The sequence below is a fragment of the Hyla sarda genome, chromosome 4 (genome assembly GCF_029499605.1).
Source record: "Hyla sarda isolate aHylSar1 chromosome 4, aHylSar1.hap1, whole genome shotgun sequence".
NCBI lineage: Eukaryota > Metazoa > Chordata > Amphibia > Anura > Hylidae > Hyla > Hyla sarda.
The window spans coordinates 207309085-207329022 of record NC_079192.1 but is presented as its reverse complement, the minus strand read 5'-3'; the positions used below and the strand labels follow the sequence as shown (position 1 = coordinate 207329022).

Below are 19938 nucleotides of genomic sequence, written 5' to 3'. Positions count from 1 at the left end.
TGGTGTGAAGAAATCAATTGCGGGAGCAATTATTAGAAAATGGAAGACATACAAGACCACTGCTAATCTCCCTCGATCTGGGGCTCCACGCAAGATCTCACCCCGTGGTGTCAAAATGATTAAAAGAACGGTGAGAAAAAATCCCAGAACTGCATGGTGGGACCTAGTGAATGACCTGCAGAGAGCTGGGACCAAAGTAACAAAGGCTACATTCAGTAACACACTACACCACCAGAGACTCAAATCATGCAGTACCAGACGTGTCCCCCCTGCTTCAGCCAGTACATGTCTGGGCCCGTCTAAAGTTTGCTAGAGAGCTTTTGGATGATCCAGAAGAGTATTGGGAGAATGTCATATGGTCAGATGAAACCAAATTAGAACTTTTTGGTAAAAACTCAGCTCGTCGTGTTTGGAGGAGAAAGAATGCTGAGTTGCATCCAAAGAACACCATACCTACTGTGAAGCATGGGGGTGGAAACATCATGCTTTGGGGCTGTTTTTCAGAAAAGGGACCAGGAAGACTGATCCGTGTAAAGGAAAGAATGAATGGGGCCATGTATCGGGAAATTTCAAGTGAAAACCTCCTTCCATCAGCAAGGGCAGTGAAGATGAAACGTGGCTGGGTCTTACAGCATGACAATAATCCCAAACACACCGCCCAGGCAATGAAGGAATGGCTTCGTAAGAAGCATTTCAAGGTCCCTGAGGGGCCTAGCCAGTCTCCAGATATCAACCCCATAGAAAACCTGTGGAGGTAGTTGAAAGCCCATGTTGCCCAGCGACAGCCCCAAAACATCCCTGCTCTAGAGGAGATCTGCATGGAGGAATGGGCCAAAATACCAGCAACAGTGTGTGAAAACCTTGTGAAGACTTACAGAAAACGTTTGACATCTGTCGTTGCCAACAAAAGGTATATAACAAAGTATTGAGATAAACTTTTGTTATTGACCAAATACTTATTTTCCACCAAAATTTACAAATAAATTCTTTAAAAATCAGACAATGTTATTATGGATTTTTTTGGTCAGTACTGGACAGGAAAGGAGTGCACACTATTCTCGCCCACTCCCCCTATCCCTGCCTTCTTGCGCACCTGTCCTAAATAACAGGTCCACAACCACAGAGATAGTCCCTTCCTTAATAAGTGAGGGACAGTCAAAATAGTAAACTACAATAATACCGACTCAGGTCAAGGAACTGTAGGAAACAGACAGACTAACAAAGCAAAACTAACACACTCACACAACAAATCAAAGTCCACTATCCGCATCAAGCCAGGAGTTGTCAGAGTACAAAATCACTAATACCAGGGAGAATAGTCAGAGAGCTGAGCCAAAGGGTCAAAATGCCAGATTTAACAGATTCAGTAGAAGGTTAGCTAGAGTACAAACTGACTTCTTTAGCAGACAGAGACTGAGAGTAGACTGCCAGCTTATATGGAGCCAGAACAGGGGCTCCAATCAAGGTCAGCTGACCAGTCCAGACAGGCATAACCAAAGCAACAAGACCAAACAAAAGCTCTCATTGCAAGTTAACCCTTTGGTTCCTTACAAATTTTTTCTCATCATGTCTCTCATAGTTGAGGTATACCTATGATGAAAATTACAGTGGGAGAACTTGGACAATTGGTGGCTGACTAAGTACTTTTTTGCCCAACAGTATCTATATATCTATTTATCTACATTGAAACTTCTCCAAAAGAAATTTTTTGGGAGAAGACCCCCTCATTTGGATCAAATATTCTTTGACAAATCTGTAGTTCTCCTATATGTTATATTTACTGGCCATCTTCTATGACAAGACCACCCCCTAGGAGAAACTTTAAAGGGGTACTCCACCGGAAAACATTTTTTTTTTCAATCAACTGGTGCGAGAAAGTTAAACAGATTTGTAAATTACTTCTATTGAAAAGACTTAATCCTTCCAGTACTTACCAGCTGCTGTATGCTCCACAGGAAATTCTTTACTTTTTGAATTTCCTTTCTGTCTGCTGACACCCATGTCCATTTTAGGAACTGTCCAGTGTACAAGCAAATCCCCATAGAAAACCTATCCTGCTCTGGATATTTCCTAAAATGGACAGGGGTGTCAGTAGAGAGCACTGTGGTCAGAAAGAAAGCAAATTCAAAAACTTTCTGGCACCAGTTGATAAAAAAATTTTTTCCAGTGGAGTACCCCTTTAAATGCAATTTAGGTTGTCATCTCAAAGAGGTTTCACAGTATCTATCTTGTATGTTTATATAGGAAATATGTATGGAGTGACTGACATATTATATGTCATAATAAGTCTCTTTCTTGTATCTCTTTAGGAACATGATGACATTGCATGCACCTTAATGACTCTGGTATGGATGACATATAATTCGCAAGTCCAACTGTAATACCAAGAAGCAAAAATCATGAAGACTTATTCCAGCCTTCAACTGGTTGTTTTGGCCTTATTTTTCAAAGGAGTTTTGCTTTCTTCAAGTGACCACAACTTTGTGAGGAAAGAGATCAAGTTTGAAGGTGACCTCGTATTAGGAGGTCTGTTTCCAATAAATGAAAAGGGCACAGGATTAGAAGAATGTGGGAGGATTAATGAGGATCGGGGCATACAGCGCCTGGAAGCTATGTTGTTTGCAATTGATCATATTAACCGAGACAGCACGCTTCTTCCTGGAGTAAAGTTGGGTGTTCACATTTTGGATACCTGTTCAAGGGACACCTATGCACTGGAACAATCCTTGGAGTTTGTAAGGGCTTCATTGACAAAGGTGGATGAAGCAGAATACGTGTGTCCGGATGGTTCACTTGCCATTCAAGGAAATAGCCCATTACTTATTGCTGGAGTGATCGGTGGTTCCTATAGTAGCGTGTCTATACAGGTAAGCAATATATGGTTTTGCTTAAGATATTAAAACGAAATGCAATTATTTTTTTATTGAATATTAGCAATGTATTATATAATGAAATTATTACATTGGTTGACATAATTTTCTTTAGCAGTAACCCTATTGTTTCTCTAAAATATCTAAAATGCTGGTAAAAGTGAAGGGGTTTCTTTCAATGATAAGTCCATGTAAATGATACACCATCTAAAATTAATTTTTCAAACTATGGTAAGGGAAATCTTGTGCAAGTCAAGTACTTGTTTTTAGCTTGCTTGTGAAGTAAGTTATGTATAATTTTGATGGGCCCTCTGTATTAGGATTTTAGCTTGCTGTGTTTGAGGTGTGCAGGTCCAAAATCTTTTAGGATTTAACTAAAGCTCAAGTAGGTTTGGTATATAGCTATTGTGCACCTCTTTCTTAAAGTGCACCTGTCAGATCCCATAAAAAAAAAATTAAAATGTTACAAAGTACCTAATCCTGACCATGTACATCAAATTTTTATGCCTCTATCGACTATATCTATTATAAAAATACCTCTTTTCATTAGCTTACAGTGTTAGCAATCCTCTCAGGGGAAGGGGGCGTGTCCCTCTCTTGTGGTGGTGGGAGGTGATTGGTGCTCCTGCTTATGCAGCCTTGTCAATAAGTCATCTCTTGTCCATTGTTACGCCGAGCACTCCGGGTACCTGCTCCTCCCGGGAGTGCTCGCGGCGTTCTTCTGCATGCAGCGCCCTGGTCAGACCCGCTGACCAGGAGCGCTGCTCTGCTATCACCGGCGGGGATGCGATCCGTGTGGTGGGACGCGCCCGCCTGCGGGTCGCATCCCAATCCTCTCACCTGCCCCGTCCTCCTGCTGTCCTGTCCTGGCGCGCGCGGCCCCGCTCTCTAGGGCGCGCGCACTTTCAAATTTAAAGGGCCAGTGCACCACTAATTGGTGCCTGGCCCAATCAGTGCTAATCACTTCCTACACTATTAAACCCACTTCCCCTTCCTGTCCTCGCAGGATCTTGTTGCCTTGTGCCCTGAGAAAGCGTTTCTGTGTGTTCCCTAGCCTGTGTATCCAGACCCCTTGCCGTTGCCCCTGACTATGAACCTTGCTGCCTGCCTTGACCTTCTGCTACGTCTGACCTCGCCTTGCCTTTTCCTTGTGTACCGCGCCTGTATCAGCTGTCAGTGAGGTTGAGTCGCTATCAGGTGGATCGACCTGGGGGTTACCTGCCGCAGTAAGTCCATCCCGCTTTGCGGCGGGCTCTGGTGAAAACCAGTATCCTCTTGGATTCCGTTCCCCTGGTACAGCCCACGCCATCGCCTCACTGACACAGAGGATCCACTTCAGTGTCCTTCCTGCATACCAGTCCGGATCCTGACAGTAGATCCGGCCATGGATCCCGCTGAGGTGCCGTTGCCAAATCTCGCTGACCTCACCACCATTGTTGCCCAGCAGTCTCAGCAGATCACCCAACAAGGACAACAGCTGTCGCAGTTGGCTGCCATACTCCAGCAGCTTCTGCCTCCACTGCCTCTATCATCTCCTCCGCCAGCTCCAGCATCTCCTCCACTACGAGCTGCCGCTACTACCTCAAGAATCCGCCTGTCTCTTCCTGAGAAATTTGATGGGGACTCTAAGTTGTGCCGTGGGTTCCTGTCCCAATGTTCCCTGCACCTCGAGATGATGTCGGACCAGTTCCCCACAGAACGGTCTAAGGTTGCTTTCGTGGTCAGTTTGTTTTCTGGAAAGGCTTTGTCCTGGGCCACATCGCTTTGGGACCGCAACAATCCTGCCACTGCTTCCATTCAGTCCCTCTCTGAAGTACACAGTGTCTTTGAGGAGCCAGCCCGGGCTTCCTCAGCCGAGACTGCTCTATTGAATCTCATGCAAGGGAGCTCTTCAGTGGGCGAATACGCCATACAGTTCCGCACCCTCGCCTCTGAGCTAGCCTGGAACAATGAGGCCCTCTGCGTGACCTTCAAGAAAGGTTTATCCAGCCACATCAAAGATGTTCTGGCCGCACGAGAAATTCCTGCTACCCTGTCTGAACTCATCCATTTGGCCACCCGCATTGACATGCGTTTCTCTGAAAGACGCCAGGAGCTTCGCCAGGAAAAGGATCTTGTTAGCACCAGGCGGTTTTCTCATTTAGCACCTCTCTTCCAGTGTCCTTTGCAACCTGTTCCTGTGCCTTCCACCGAAGAGGCTATGCAAGTGGATCGGTCTTGCCTGACCCAACAAGAGAGGACTCGCCGCAGGAATGAAAACTTGTGCCTGTACTGTGCTAGTACCAAACATTTCCTGAAAGACTGTCCTATTCGTCCTCCGCATCAGGGAAAACGCACGCACCTAGCTAACGTGGGAGAGGCATTGCTAGGTGTGAATTCTTCCTCTCCACGACTGACTATTCCTGTACCCGCTAATACTAATACTTCCTTCTCCGCTGTGGCCTTCCTGGACTCAGGCTCAGCAGGAAATTTCATTGAAGCCTCTCTTGTCAACAAATTCAATCTTTCTGTTACCCGTCTCGTCAAGCCTCTCTTCATTTCATCCGTGAATGGAGAAAGACTGGTCTGCACCGTGTGTTACCGCACAGAACTTCTGCTCATGAGCGTTGGAGTTCACCATCATGAAAATATTTAATTTTTTGTATTGCCCAACTGTACCTCAGAAATTCTTCTTGGCTTGCCCTGGCTCCAGCGTCACGCACCCATCCTCGACTGGGCCACCGGGGACATTAAAGATTGGGCATCTTTCTGCCACAAGCAATGTCTCAAGTCGGCTCCTACAAGCCAAGTCTCCATCGCTACACCATTGCCTGGCCTTCCTAAGCCCTATAAGGACTATTCTGATGTTTTTTGTAAAAAGCAGGCAGAGGTCTTACCACCACACAGACCCTACAACTGGCCTATTGACTTGCTTCCTGGTACCACACAGCCCTGTGGCAGGATTTACCCACTCTCTGCTCCAAAAACACAGGCATGTCAGAATACATTCAGGAAAACCTAAAAAGAAGTTTTATTCAGAAATCTTCTCCTGCGGGAGCTGGATTCTTCTTCGTTGCTAAAAAAGACGGATCTCTACGCCCCTGTATAGACTACAGCGGTCTTAATAAAATCACAGTGAAAAACCGCTATCCTCTGCCACTCATCTCCGAACTCTTTGACAGACTGCGTGGAGCAAAAATTTTCACCAAGCTTTATCTAAGGGGCGCATATAACCTCATTCGTATCCGTGAGGGTGACGAGTGGAAAATCACATTTAACACCAGAGATGGACACTTTGAATATCTCGTCATGCCGTTTGGATTTTACAACGCCCCTGCAGTTTTTCAAGATTTTGTTAATTAAATTTTTCGGGACTTACTTTATACCTGCGTTGTTGTCTATTTAGATGACATCCTAATTTTTTCCTCCAACCTAGAGGAACATCGGCTTAATGTCCGTCAAGTGCTTCAGCGCCTTCGGGAAAATCATCTTTACGCCAAAATTGAAAAATGTCTTTTTGAACGCAAATGTCTAACTTATCTGAGATACCTAGTCTCCGGTTGGGGTCTTCAAATGGATCCTGACAAACTCTCTGCGGTATTGGATTGGCCTCGCCCCTCTGGTCTTCATGCTGTCCAGCGCTTCCTCGGATTCGCCAGTTACTATCGTCAATTAATTCCCCACTTTTCTACCATCGTTGCTCCTATTGTGGCATTGACTAAGAGAAACGCGAATCCGAGGTCCTGGCCTCCCCAAGCGGATGAAGCTTTCAATCGCCTCAAAGCCGTCTTCGCTTCTGCACCAGTCTTGTCCAGGCTAGATCCTCTCAAGCCTTTCTTCCTTGAGGTTGACGCCTCCTTAGTCGGAGCCGGAGCTGTCCTTCTTCAAAAAAACGCTAAGGGAAAATATGTCACTTGTGGATTTTTCTCCAAAACTTTTTTTCCTCCTGAAAAAAACTATTCTATAGGTGACCGTGAATTATTGGTCATTAACTTGGCACTTGAAGGGTGGAGACATCTTCTGGAAGGGTCCCTTCATCCCATCACCATCTACACGGATCACAAAAACTTGTCTTATCTTCAGTCCGCCCAGCGGTTAAATCCTTGCCAGGCTAGATGGTCCTTGTTTTTTGCCCGTTTAAATTTTCAGATTCATTTTCGCCCTGCGGACAAGAATGTCAGGGCAGATGCTCTATCATGTTCCACCGATGCCTCAGAATCCGAAGCTCTTCCTCAGCACATCATACCTCCAGAGTGTCTTATCTCCTCTGCGCCTGCTTCTCTGGTGCCGATTCCTCCGGGAAAAAGGTATGTTCCTCCACGTCTTCGCCTCCAAACTCTCAAATGGGGTCATTCCTCCCACCTGTCTGGTCATGCTGGAATCAAAAAGTCCATACAGTTAATTGCCAGACACTATTGGTGGTCCTCCCTGGAGAAAGATGTGACGGATTTTGTACGAGCCTGTACAGTGTGTGCACGTGACAAGACTCCACGCCAGAAGCCTTCTGGTCTTCTCCTTCCTCTGCCTGTGCCTGAACAACCATGGTCCCATATAGCTATGGACTTCATCACTGACCTTCCTTCATCTCATGGCAACACTGTCATTTGGGTGGTCGTTGATCGTTTTTCTAAAATGGCTCATTTTGTCCCTCTACCTGGTCTGCCTATTGCACCTCAATTGGCGAAACTATTTTTTCTTCATATTTTTCGCCTCCATGGGCTTCCCACGCACATCGTCTCTGACAGAGGTGTGCGATTTGTTTCCAAGTTCTGGTGAGCCCTATGTAGTCAATTAAAAATCAAATTAAATTTCTCTTCAGCTTACCACTCTCAATCCAACAGTCAAGTGGAAAGAGTTAATCAAATTCTCGGTGACTACTTTTGTCATTTTGTCTCCGCCCGTCAAGATGACTGGGTGGACCTTCTGCCCTGGGCTGAATTTTCGTACAATTTCAAAAATTCTGAGTCTTCCTCCAAATCTCCATTTTTTGTGGTGTACGGCCGTCACCCGCTTCCCCCCCCCTCCCCATTCCCACTTCATCTGGAGTTCCTGCCGTAGATGATTTGACACAAGACTTCTCCTCTATCTAGAAGGAGCCTCAAAAGTCCCTCTTACTGGCCTCATCTCACATGAAGAGACATGCTGATAAAAAGACAAGAATTCCTCCTGTCTTTGCCCCCGGAGACAAAGTGTGGCTCTCTGCCAAATACATCCGTTTCCGTGTCCCTAGCTACAAGCTTGGACCACGGTACCTCGGACCATTTAAAATCAAAAATCAAATCAATTCTGTTCTACAAGCTCCATCTTCCTTCTTCTCTTCATATTCCCAACTCTTTCCATGTTTCTTTTCTCAAACCTCTCATACTTAACCGTTATTCCCCCAAGATCACCGTTCCTGCTCCTATCACTGGGTCCTCTGATGTCTTCTCTGTCAAAGATCGCCTCCAAGTTCGTCCGAGGTAAAAGATTTTTTTTAATTGATTGGGAGAATTGTGGTCCAGAAGAGAGGTCCTGGGAACCGGAGGCCAATATTCTGGACAAAGAGCTTGTCCGCAGATTCCTGGGCTCCAAAAGGAGGGGGAGACCAAAGGGGGGGTAGTGTTACGCTGAGCCCTCCGGGTCCCTGCTCTTCCCTGGAGCGCTCGTGGCGTTCTTCTGCATGCAGCGCCCCGGTCAGACCCGATGACCGGGAACGCTGCTCTGCTATCACCGGCATCCCAATCCTCTCACCTGCCCTGTCCTCCTGCTGTCCTGTACCGGCGCGCGCGTCCCTGCTCTCTAGGGCGCGCGCGCACACCGGCTCTTTGAAATTTAAAGGGCCAGTGCACCACTAATTGGTGCCTGGCCCAATCAGTGCTAATCACTTCCTACTGTTACGCCTAGCGCTCCGGGTCCCCGCTCCTCCCCGGAGCGCTCACGGCGTCTCTCTCCCTGCAGCGCACCGATCAGTCCCGCTGACCGGGAGCGCTGCACTGACATGGCCATCGGGGATGCGATTCGCACAGCGGGACGCGCTCGCTCGCGAATCGCATCCCATGTCACTTACCCCGCCCGGGCCCCTCCTGTCATGTGCTGGCGCGCGCGGCTCCGCTCTCTAGGGCGCGCGCGCGCCAGCTCTCTGAGACTTAAAGGGCCAGTGCACCAATGATTGGTGCCTGGCCCAATTAGCTTTATTGGCTTCCACCTGCTCCCTGGCTATATCTGCTCACTTCCCCTGCACTTCCTTGCCGGATCTTGTTGCCTTGTGCCAGTGAAAGCGTTTAGTGTTGTCCAAGCCTGTGTTACCTGAACTCCTGCTATCCATATTGACTACGAACCTTGCCGCCTGCCCCGACCTTCTGCTACGTCTGACCTTGCCTCTGCCTAGTCCTTCTGTCCCACGCCTTCTCAGCAGTCAGCGAGGTTGAGCCGTTGCTAGTGGATACGACCTGGTTGCTACTGCCGCAGCAAGACCATCCCGCTTTGCGGCGGGCTCTGGTGAACACCAGTAGCCTCTTAGAACCGGTCCACCAGCACGGTCCACGCCAATACCTCGCTGACACAGAGGATCCACTACCTGTAAGCCGAATCGTGACAGTAGATCCGGCCATGGATCCCGCTGAGGTGCCGCTGCCAAGTCTCGCTGACCTTCCCACGGTGGTCGCTCAGCAATCGCAGCAGATTTCCCAACAAGGACAGCAGCTGTCGCAGTTGACAGCCATGTTACAGCAACTTCTGCCTCTGCTACAGCAGCAACCATCTCCTCCGCCAGCTCCTGCACCTCCCCCGCAGCGAGTGGCCGCTCCTTGCCTCCGCTTGTCCCTGCCGGACAAATTTGATGGGGACTCTAGACTCTGCCGTGGATTTCTGTCTCAGTGTTCCCTGCATATGGAGATGTTGTCGGACTTGTTTCCTACAGAACGGTCTAAGGTGGCGTTCGTAGTGAGCCTTCTTTCAGGAAAGGCCTTGTCTTGGGCCACACCGCTCTGGGACCGCAATGATCCTGCCACAGCCACAGTCCAGTCCTTCTTCGCTGAGGTCCGTAGTGTCTTCGAGGAGCCAGCCCGAGCTTCTTCTGCCGAGACTGCCCTGCTGAACCTGGTCCAGGGTAATTCTTCAGTGGGCGAGTACGCCATCCAATTTCGTACTCTTGCTTCCGAATTATCATGGAATAACGAGGCTCTCTGCGCGACCTTTAAAAAAGGCCTATCCAGTCGCATCAAGAATGTGCTGGCCGCACGAGAGATTCCTGCCAACCTGCAAGAACTTATCCATTTGGCCACCCGCATTGACATGCGTTTTTCTGAGAGACATCAAGAGCTCCGCCAGGAAAAAGACTTAGATCTCTGGGCACCTCTCCCACAGTATCCGTTGCAATCTACGCCTGGGCCTCCCGCCGAGGAGGCCATGCAAGTGGATCGGTCTCGCCTGACCCAGGAAGAGAGGAATCGCCGTAGGGAAGAAAATCTTTGTCTGTACTGTGCCAGTACCGAGCATTTCTTGGTGGATTGCCCTATTCGTCCTCCACGTCTGGGAAACGCACGCACGCACCCAGCTCACGTGGGTGTGGCATCTCTTGGTTCTAAGTCTGCTCCTCCACGTCTCACGGTGCCCGTGCGGATTTCTCCTTCAGCCAACTCCTCCCTCTCAGCCATGGCCTGCTTGGACTCTGGTGCCTCTGGGAATTTTATTCTGGATTCTTTGGTGAATAAATTCCGCATCCCGGTGACCCGTCTCGTCAAACCGCTCTACATTTCCGCGGTCAACGGAGTCAGATTGGATTGCACCGTGCGTTACCGCACAGAACCCCTCCTGATGTGTATTGGACCCCATCACGAAGTGATTGAGTTCTTCGTCCTTCCCAACTTTACCTCTGAGGTCCTCCTCGGTCTGCCATGGCTCCGGCTTCATTCTCCCACCCTTGACTGGACCACCGGGGAGATCAAGAACTGGGACTCTGCTTGCCACAAGAGATGCCTCTCCCCCCCTCCCAGTCCCGTCAGGCAAGCCTCAGTGCCTACTCATGGCCCCCGTCCTTGTGTCACCCTGCCCCGTGCCAAGCTTCACCCTCTGCCCTCCCTCCCCATTCCCACTCCTGCTGTACTGCCTGCCTTTGAGGAAACCCTCCATTCACTCCCGGTGTCCTCGTCCCAGGTAAAGCAGTTGTCGGACAAAGAAAGGGGGAGACCTAAGGGGGGGGTACTGTTACGCCTAGCGCTCCGGGTCCCCGCTCCTCCCCGGAGCGCTCACGGCGTCTCTCTCCCTGCAGCGCCCCGGTCAGTCCCGCTGACCGGGAGCGCTGCACTGACATGGCCGTCGGGGATGCGATTCGCACAGCGGGACGCGCCCGCTCGCGAATCGCATCCCATGTCACTTACCCGTCCCGGGCCCCTCCTGTCATGTGCTGGCGCGCGCGGCTCCACTCTCTAGGGCGCGCGCGCGCCAGCTCTCTGAGACTTAAAGGGCCAGTGCACCAACTATTGGTGCCTGGCCCAATTAGCTTTATTGGCTTCCACCTGCTCCCTGGCTATATCTGCTCACTTCCCCTGCACTTCCTTGCCGGATCTTGTTGCCTTGTGCCAGTGAAAGCGTTTAGTGTTGTCCAAGCCTGTGTTACCTGAACTCCTGCTATCCATATTGACTACGAACCTTGCCGCCTGCCCCGACCTTCTGCTACGTCTGACCTTGCCTCTGCCTAGTCCTTCTGTCCCACGCCTTCTCAGCAGTCAGCGAGGTTGAGCCGTTGCTAGTGGATACGACCTGGTTGCTACTGCCGCAGCAAGACCATCCCGCTTTGCGGCGGGCTCTGGTGAACACCAGTAGCCTCTTAGAACCGGTCCACCAGCACGGTCCACGCCAACACCTCGCTGACACAGAGGATCCACTACCTGTAAGCCGAATCGTGACACCTACACTATTAAAACCCACTTCCCCTTCCTGTCCTTGCCGGATCTTGTTGCCTTGTGCCCTGAGAAAGCGTTTCTGTGTGTTCCCTAGCCTGTGTATCCAGACCCCTTGCCGTTGCCCCTGACTACGAACCTTGCCGCCTGCCTTGACCTTCTGCTACGTCTGACCTCGCCTTGCCTTGTCCTTGTGTACCACGCCTGTCTCAGCTGTCAGTGAGGTTGAGTCGCTATCGGGTGGATCGACCTGGGGGTTACCTGCTGCAGCAAGTCCATCCCGCTTTGCGTCAGGCTCTGGTGAAAACCAGTAACCTCTTAGATTCCATTCCCCTGGTACGGCCCACGCCATCGCCTCACTGACACAGAGGATCCACTCCAGTGTCCTTCCTGCATACCAGTCCGGATCCTGACATCTATGACTCATGGGCAAGCCTGATGCTGCTGCAGGACAGGTTAGTGTTCCAGTAGATATGGGGACCCCTAGTGGTGGGATTTTAATGATCCTTTTCTTTATGAAATATTCAAAAAATTTTGAACAACCATATTATAAAAGGTCTTTATTTTCATCAGTAATACCATATAAAACATTTTTGGATCTGACAGTGCCCATTTAATTAAAGGATCAGCTCTAATAAAGTGGATTAAGACATCAGCTTATTTTGAACTAGTTGCAACCATTTCATAAAATTATTCCTATCATATATATATCTTCTCACGAAAGCACCCGAGAAGGTCATGTCCATTTCAAGAAAAATTATTCCATATAACTTACATATTCTAAATGAGAGAGGTAAATGTCAAGAAATCCTAGTGTACAATACATACAAGATGACAAGACTTTTCGATGAGAAGGGACAGAGTGACACTTTTCATGATATATTCTAAAAATGTTTATCATCACTTCATCTCCAGCCTGTCATGTAAAAAGATGGATATCAAGATATGATGGAAACTACACAACCCTCTATCAGAAAAGCATGCACCTAAGAAATTGAAAATCTTTCTACAGCCAATAGTCCTTTTGACAGATTTCTAAAATCCTAGAAGGTACACGGCAACTCAGTTTTCAGATTTTATAAAAGTCTTAATTAAATAATAAAACCCATTCAATTTTGAGGTGGTTTCTAATGTTTATGAATATAGTGCCAATATTTTTCCCAGTACTCTACACAGAATTCACAAAACCTTAATTTTTCTAAGTTTCACTATTTTCACAATTTTATTGCAAATTACAGTTATGAATTTGCTGTTATATTCATACAAATTTATTGGTAGGGGGTTGAAGAGCAACCATGCCAGGTGGTGCAATATACATTTTTGCTTAAAATGTTTGCCTCACTGGAATGCAGAGCGTGACAAAAATGCACCAAAAAAGTAAAATTATTTTGGCTCACATTTTTTTGTCATGTCGTCATGTTTGAGATCGATAGGAAAGCCTGCAGTACTTTCAGCTACTACATGAGCTTTCCTGGCACATATGCCAAATGTGAACAGGCTCCAAAACAAATGAATGGTATAATCCAAAATTAATTAAGCATACTAAGTTATGTAGGTATACTTTACATGGAAGAAGATTATATAATAATATAGGGGGCTTACAACAAACTGGAAAGGGGGCCTTTAATCTCAAAATAAGCCCGGGTCCCCTTTAATAAATATAAGTATACACTTTTAGATATAATGAACACATTCTATATCTATATATCATAATCACAAATAAGATAGTTCAACCCTGAGGATTATAGTGCTGATTTAAGTTTATTATTGTACAGTAAACTGAACTGCAACTGACAGACAAAGCATTTTTGCAACAAAAAATTAAAAAAAAACGCCCCACAAAATGCTATAATTGTTGCAAATTGTTTTTTTGAGGCCAAAAATGCTAAGATCTGGGAGTCAATAGGGAAACATAACAATATATAAAACATCATACCCACAAGACATGTTTCTCATCCTTTAATTGTATTTTTAGGCAGTTTTGTCATAGTTGTAAAAAAATAGAGGGCATACACTGTAGGAGAGAGATCAGAGATAGGCAAAAAGTAATAGTAAATGAAAAAGATTATTAAATATAGAATAGTTGACAAATCATATAAACTGATTATAATATTTTAACAAGGTTTCTTTATATGCTTTTTCACAATAAATGCTAAATAAAATAAATTTTAACACAAAACGTTCTAAGAGTTAGATGTCATGAAAGGACAAAGCTAAAATATGCTTCTAATTTAGGAGGATCCCTGTAGATTAAAGACCTACAGCTTGAAAAATGACAACACTTAGAGAAAATCTTTCAGGGAACGCAAAGCTTGATGAACTTTCTGCTCCCTGAGTACACAGAACTATTTTCACTTCAATTAAGTTAAGTTCAAGTAATTGACATGTTGAGACACACGCAGCTAGCAATTCCTTCACCACCAGATACAGACAAACGTTCAGGCCCATGACATTGAGTTCATTTTGAGTGTTCGACACCACACTGACCAGACAACTGAAACTAAGGGACTGAAAATAAATCATGCAATGATTTCTTGTGACCCTTTTAAATATCAATGTGATCTTTAGATCGGTACTTACCTAAACCTATACATCTATGAATTGCAAGTGAATTTCTGCTTCATAAAATGTCTAAAATTAATTGGAACCTTAAAGGAGTAGTCCAGTCCTGAAAAACTTATCCCCTATCCTAAGGATTAGTTTCAGATAGCGAGGGGTCTGACCGCAGGGAACCCCCCCCCCCCCCACCCCCAAAAAAAAATCTCCCATACGTGTTGACGAAGCAGCGTCTGACATAGCTCTGCCATAGCAGTGTATTGAGGGAGCGTGTCGACCGCCGCTTTGTGCATTGTTTGACACATGCTATCAGACCGGAGAGCAGGGGCCCCGTAAGAGAGATTGTGGGGGGTCCCAGCAGCCGGGCCCCCGCTATCTGAAACTTATCTCCTATCCTGAGGATAGGGGATAGGTTTTTCAGGACTGGACTACTTCTTTAACTAAAAATATAATCTAGCTAGCATTTGTATTTACAGGAAAATGTATCTTTTTAAAACAGTGAATATTTTATTTCTTGGTCTACCCACTTTGGGATTCTTTACTTTTTTTATTGTGCTCATTTATACCAGACAAATGGAGCTTATTGCAATGTCAAGATTACACTAAGGCACAATTTATATCTGGTATTTTTTTTCTTACCTGAAAAATCACCACAAAATGGTTTTTCCTGCATTTTGCCATTTTATCTGCTATTTTGTCGTTTTATTTGTTTGTTTTTTAAATAAAATTGAAATAGCTTTTTTGAGCATTTGACAGATTTTCTCACTCACTCCTGAGACCCCCTGCGACCTTTATTGCTCTTCCCCGTGTTGATGATGTTATTAGGGGATGGAGCTACTCAGTCCAGGCCTGACTCTGTTCACATTATGCTTTTTGCATAATGGGAACATAGCCTTTCTGGCAATGTGTTCCCAAACAGGGAGACTCCAGCTGTTGCTTAACTACAGTCCCCCATGATGGGAGTTGTAGTGTAGCAACAATTGAATGCTTTCTGTTTAGGAACATGCTGCATTATGTGCGCTCTCCCTAGGGGAGAGCGCAAAAAAATTTACTAACCCATATTTCTTGTTTTTCTTTTCTTCTCATTTCAGATACGTGAATCCGGAGGACTATGTCAGATTCAGTGGACTGCGACAATGACCAGCGTGTTTTTAATTTCAATACAATGGTTAACAAGGGCTGTGGGGGAGTGTTTTTTTAATAAATTTTTTTTTTCAATGTGTCGTGTTTTTTATAATTGAATTTTCAGGCTTAGTAGTGGAAGCTGTCTTATAGCCAGAATCCATTACTAAGCCGGGCCTTAGCGTTAGCCCCAAAAACAGCTAGCGCTGACCTCCAATTATTACCCCGGTACCCACCGCCACAGGGGTGCCGGGAAGAGCCGGTACCAACAGGCCCGGTGCATCAAAAATGGCGCTCTTGGGCGGTAACAGGCTGGCTTTATTTAGGCTGGGGAGAGCCAGTAACAATGGTCCTGGCCCACCTTGGTAATGTCAGGCTGTTGCTGCTTGGTTGGTATCTGGCTGATACTGAAAATGTATAAATAAATTTTTAAAAAGTGTGTGGGTCCCCCATTTTTTCAGTATCAGCCAGATACCAACCAAGCAGCAACAGCCTGATGTTGCCAGGGTGGGTGAGGACCATTGTTACTGGCCCTCCCCAGTCTAAATAATGCCAGCCTGTTACCGCCCAGGCCCAGGAGTGCTCTTCCCAGCACTCCTGTGGTGGTGGGTACCGGGGTAATAATTGGGGTTTAGCGCTAGCTGATTTTGGGGCTAACGCTAAGCCCTGGCTTAGTTATGGATTCTGTCTACAAGACAGCTTCCACTACTTAGCCTGAAAATTCAATTATAAAAAACACAAGACATTGAAAAAACACTCCCCCACAGCCCTCGTTAACCCTTTTATTGACATTTAAAAAAAAACACTGTTCATCATTACAATCCACTTAATCTGATATAGTCCTCCGCATTCATGTATCTAAAATTTGAAGAAAAAGAAACAAAAATAATAAAGCTACAACACAATTTCTGTGATTTCTACACTGTCAAAAAGCTGGTGTGCAATTTTTGATGTAAACTGGATTCTCATTCCTTTGAAAATATCATGTAAAGCAGACAATACACGTGGACACGCCCACCCTTACAAAACTGAAGTGAACAGTGTAAACCGTGTCACAAAGCTCTTTGAAAATGTGGTCGATACTTTTCATGGCAAAATTTGGGCGTGAAATAGATTTTTTGGGTGCAAAATTCTTAGAGAATCTCCCCCTCTGTGTACTTTATAAAGATTTATGATTTTACAATTGTGCAGAGTTTTGTTCGGCACACACTGCGGCTACGGCACTTCTAGCTATGTGAGCAGTGTACCATGGGAGGTAGAGGAGTGCACGGTAGAGCGAGAGGGGGGCGTTTCTACATTTGCACAAAATTTATCAAAGGAGTGCACAACCTTTGTAAATTTTTGAGCAAGAGTGGAAATTAGACAAGCAATGTAAAGGGATAGATCTGTGTCTACAATAGACACCTAATGATAAATCTCCCCCATTCTGGACATTTTTTATTCTATTTAACTGTGCCCATGGTACAGTAAAATTGGGAAAAAATGTATGCTTACCGTCCTTGCTCCCCTGCTGCCCCTATCTTGGTGTCAGTCCTCCTTCATGCTGCACTTTCTCGGGTCTGTGTCACACTAAGAGCTTCCTGGTCAGCCAATCAGTGGCAACTGCGTCACCATAAGTAAAATTGGGTATCTGCACATTTATCACTGAACTGTTATTTTTTTTTTTTTTACTTAATTTGGCAAGCAGGAGCTCTTGTATTCCTTATATTTTAATGCTATATTTGCTTTTAGATTTTTAACTTACTTTACACTTGGACAGATGCACTGTATCTATTCCATACTGAACTTTATACAGTAGATCACAGATAGAGTTGAGCGAACTTTTGAAAAGTTTGGTTAGCCGGACTCGTCAAACTTTGTTTGGTTCAGCTCGGTTCGACTCAAACCAGCAATTAAATAAGACCCTAATCACTGCCTAACAGCTCTAAAACCCTGTATAACACTGTTAGTAAAGAATTCAAGTAGTTTTAAAGTGTTTTTACGGCTCAGATATCGCGACATGCGATAACCCATGGTAACTAGAGATGAGAGAATTTTTGAAAAATTAGAATCAGCCGATTTGCAGAATTGTTCGGCCAAATTTGTTTTGATCTGAATTTATTTGCGGTGAATCGCTATAAAAAAAATCTATTTCTGGCCTACAGAGAGCCTGTAGGGGTGTAGAACACTTTGTATTGCTGTAACAAGCATAGTGTGTGTGCTGAATTACTGAAATAATACTGTTATTCAGTATGACATGCAGATTCTTTTCACAAATGTCCTTCATGCCATGAGAATGTAGTGACAAGAGTTACCTTACATTCTGGACATCTTACCTGGCTTTTATGTATAGCAATTATTTATTTAAATTATTTTAAATATTATTAAAAAATGTCATAATTTTATAAATTATAAAACGTCTTTAAACAAAGTCTGCAAACTACAAGGCTCTTATAACAGCAATCAGCTAAGTCATAAACATTGTTACATGATGTGCATTACAGACAGAGCCGTAGCTAGCTCTTTTTGCTCCTGAGGCGAGAACAGTAAATAACAGCAATCAGCTAAGTGCTAAACATTGTTACATGATGTGCACTACAGACAAAGCTGTAGCTAGCTCTTTTTGCTCCTGAGGCAAGAACAGGGGGGGGAAAAATTACTGGGACACCCTTACCGAATAATCAGAATCATTCTCTTTTTTTTTTCTTCCCCATCTGGCACAGGACATCATAGAATCTGCAACACAAACTATTAGTATTAGGCTCTGCACTTTTCCAGCATTATCCTCCCCTTTTCCCTACAAATTACTTCAGCCTCCTCCAAACACAATGCCACCAGCCTTCCCACAACGCACAAGGGGGGAGATCTATGAAAACTTGTGTAGAGGAAAAGTTGCCCAGTTGCACATAGCAACCAATCAGCTTGCTTCTTTAATTTTTAACAATGCCTTTGAAAAATGAAATAAGAAATCTGATTGATTGCTATGGGCAACTGGGCAATTTTTCCTTTGCACAGATTTTGATAAATCTCCCCCAATGCCTCCAGCCCCCCCCCCCCCCCAAAGCACATACAATGCATCCTGCATTACCCCACACAGTGACAGAGGGGTGTACATGGGAGACAGGGGGGGGTGTAGAGGGGTGTACATGGGTGACAGAAGAGTGTACTTGCGTGACATAGGGGCATACAGGGGTGACAGAGGGGTGTAGAGGGTGACAGAGGGGTGTACAGGGGTGACAGAGGGATTTAGAGGGGTGACCGAAGGGTGTAGAGGGGTGACAGAAGGGTTACAGATAGGTTGCAAGGGGAGACACAGAGGTGTAGAGGAGTGAAAGAAGGGTGGGGGTGCACTACCTGAAGCTGAGTTGGCCTCTGTCAGTGCTGCCCCTGCTCCTTCCCTCCATCCACATCATTCTGCTGAGGGACCAGGGAGAATCCAGAGTCCAGAGCTGCTCCACAGGAGAGGGAGGATACATGAGGATTGGAGCTGCAGCTTTACCTGTCCCGGCACTGCACACAGACTTCCTGCCTGGCCTGCACGCCTGTGACTCACAGGTGCGCAGGCCTGGACAGAAAAATAAAAAAATGTTGGTGCCGTATTTCCCACCAGAGTGTCCTGACACCCTGGTTGGGAATCAATGCCTCAGTGTAATGTGTGCTGGACCCCCCTGCGCCCCTTTGAAAAAGCGCACCTGAGGCGATCGCCTCACTTGCCTCAACAGAGCTTTAGCCCTGATTACAGAACATACAAGTGCAAAAAACACAAACTTTAAAAAACACTAAAATCTGTGATTAAAGTGCTATCAAAAAAGTGGTAGTATTATATGTGACAAGGCCGTCAAGGGTGGATTTAAAAGGGGGGCAGTTTAAGTTGTAGAAATTTCTGCACCAGTCTGTTCCAAAGGGAACTCTGAGGACAATCTCTGCTGGAAAAAAAATGCTTTTCTGTGCAACACACAGCGCTGTCTGTCCCTCTCTCTCTCTTTCTGCAATAAAAGGTTGAGTGACTGGCTGCAAGATGGCTGACGATTATATAAGGCTGTGATTCAGGGTCATCCCGCCTACCCTTGTTCCCGCCTTTCCAGGATTAATTACCCTATGTCCTCACATGTGGATCAGCCATTTTAGATGCCCTGGAGCCTGGACCGCACTAAATGGAGTTTAATGAAGCAATTTTTTTCTGAAATTTACAACGAATTCGGATTCGTCAGATTCGATTCGCTCATCCCTAATGGTAACTATTACAGCTCGTCCATTTTTTAGGCTTATATACACCAAAATAAAGCAGCATAGAGTATCACTGGTTGTCGGTAGATGCTTGCCGGTGGTAATATCCACACAGAGGCATGGGAAGACACAGTGGCTTTTTCCAAGCGTGCCAAACATTATCTCTTTTTTTGTGGACTATGGGTTTTGTACGTGTAGGCATGGCTGGAAGTAGGGTGATGGTGGATTGGTGTTACTAGTAGTATCCAGCATACAGCAGGTGGTGGCTGACTGATGTTACTAGTGTACATCATAAGAATGCCGAGTTATGTCAAAAGCGTATGGCA

The 19938-nt window shown here is 45.9% G+C and overlaps 1 protein-coding gene across 2 annotated transcripts in view; it reads left to right on the top strand.

Annotated features, from left to right (window-relative positions):
• The window catches only part of GRM3 (glutamate metabotropic receptor 3), a 331898-nt gene that overhangs the window by 193311 nt on the left and 118649 nt on the right, over positions 1-19938 (top strand). For both annotated transcript variants that reach the window (XM_056573393.1, XM_056573394.1), the window contains exon 2: positions 2310-2867. In XM_056573393.1, the coding sequence (XP_056429368.1) occupies positions 2400-2867 (468 nt within the window). In that variant the 5' untranslated portion in view covers positions 2310-2399. The remainder of the gene's footprint in view (positions 1-2309; positions 2868-19938) is intronic.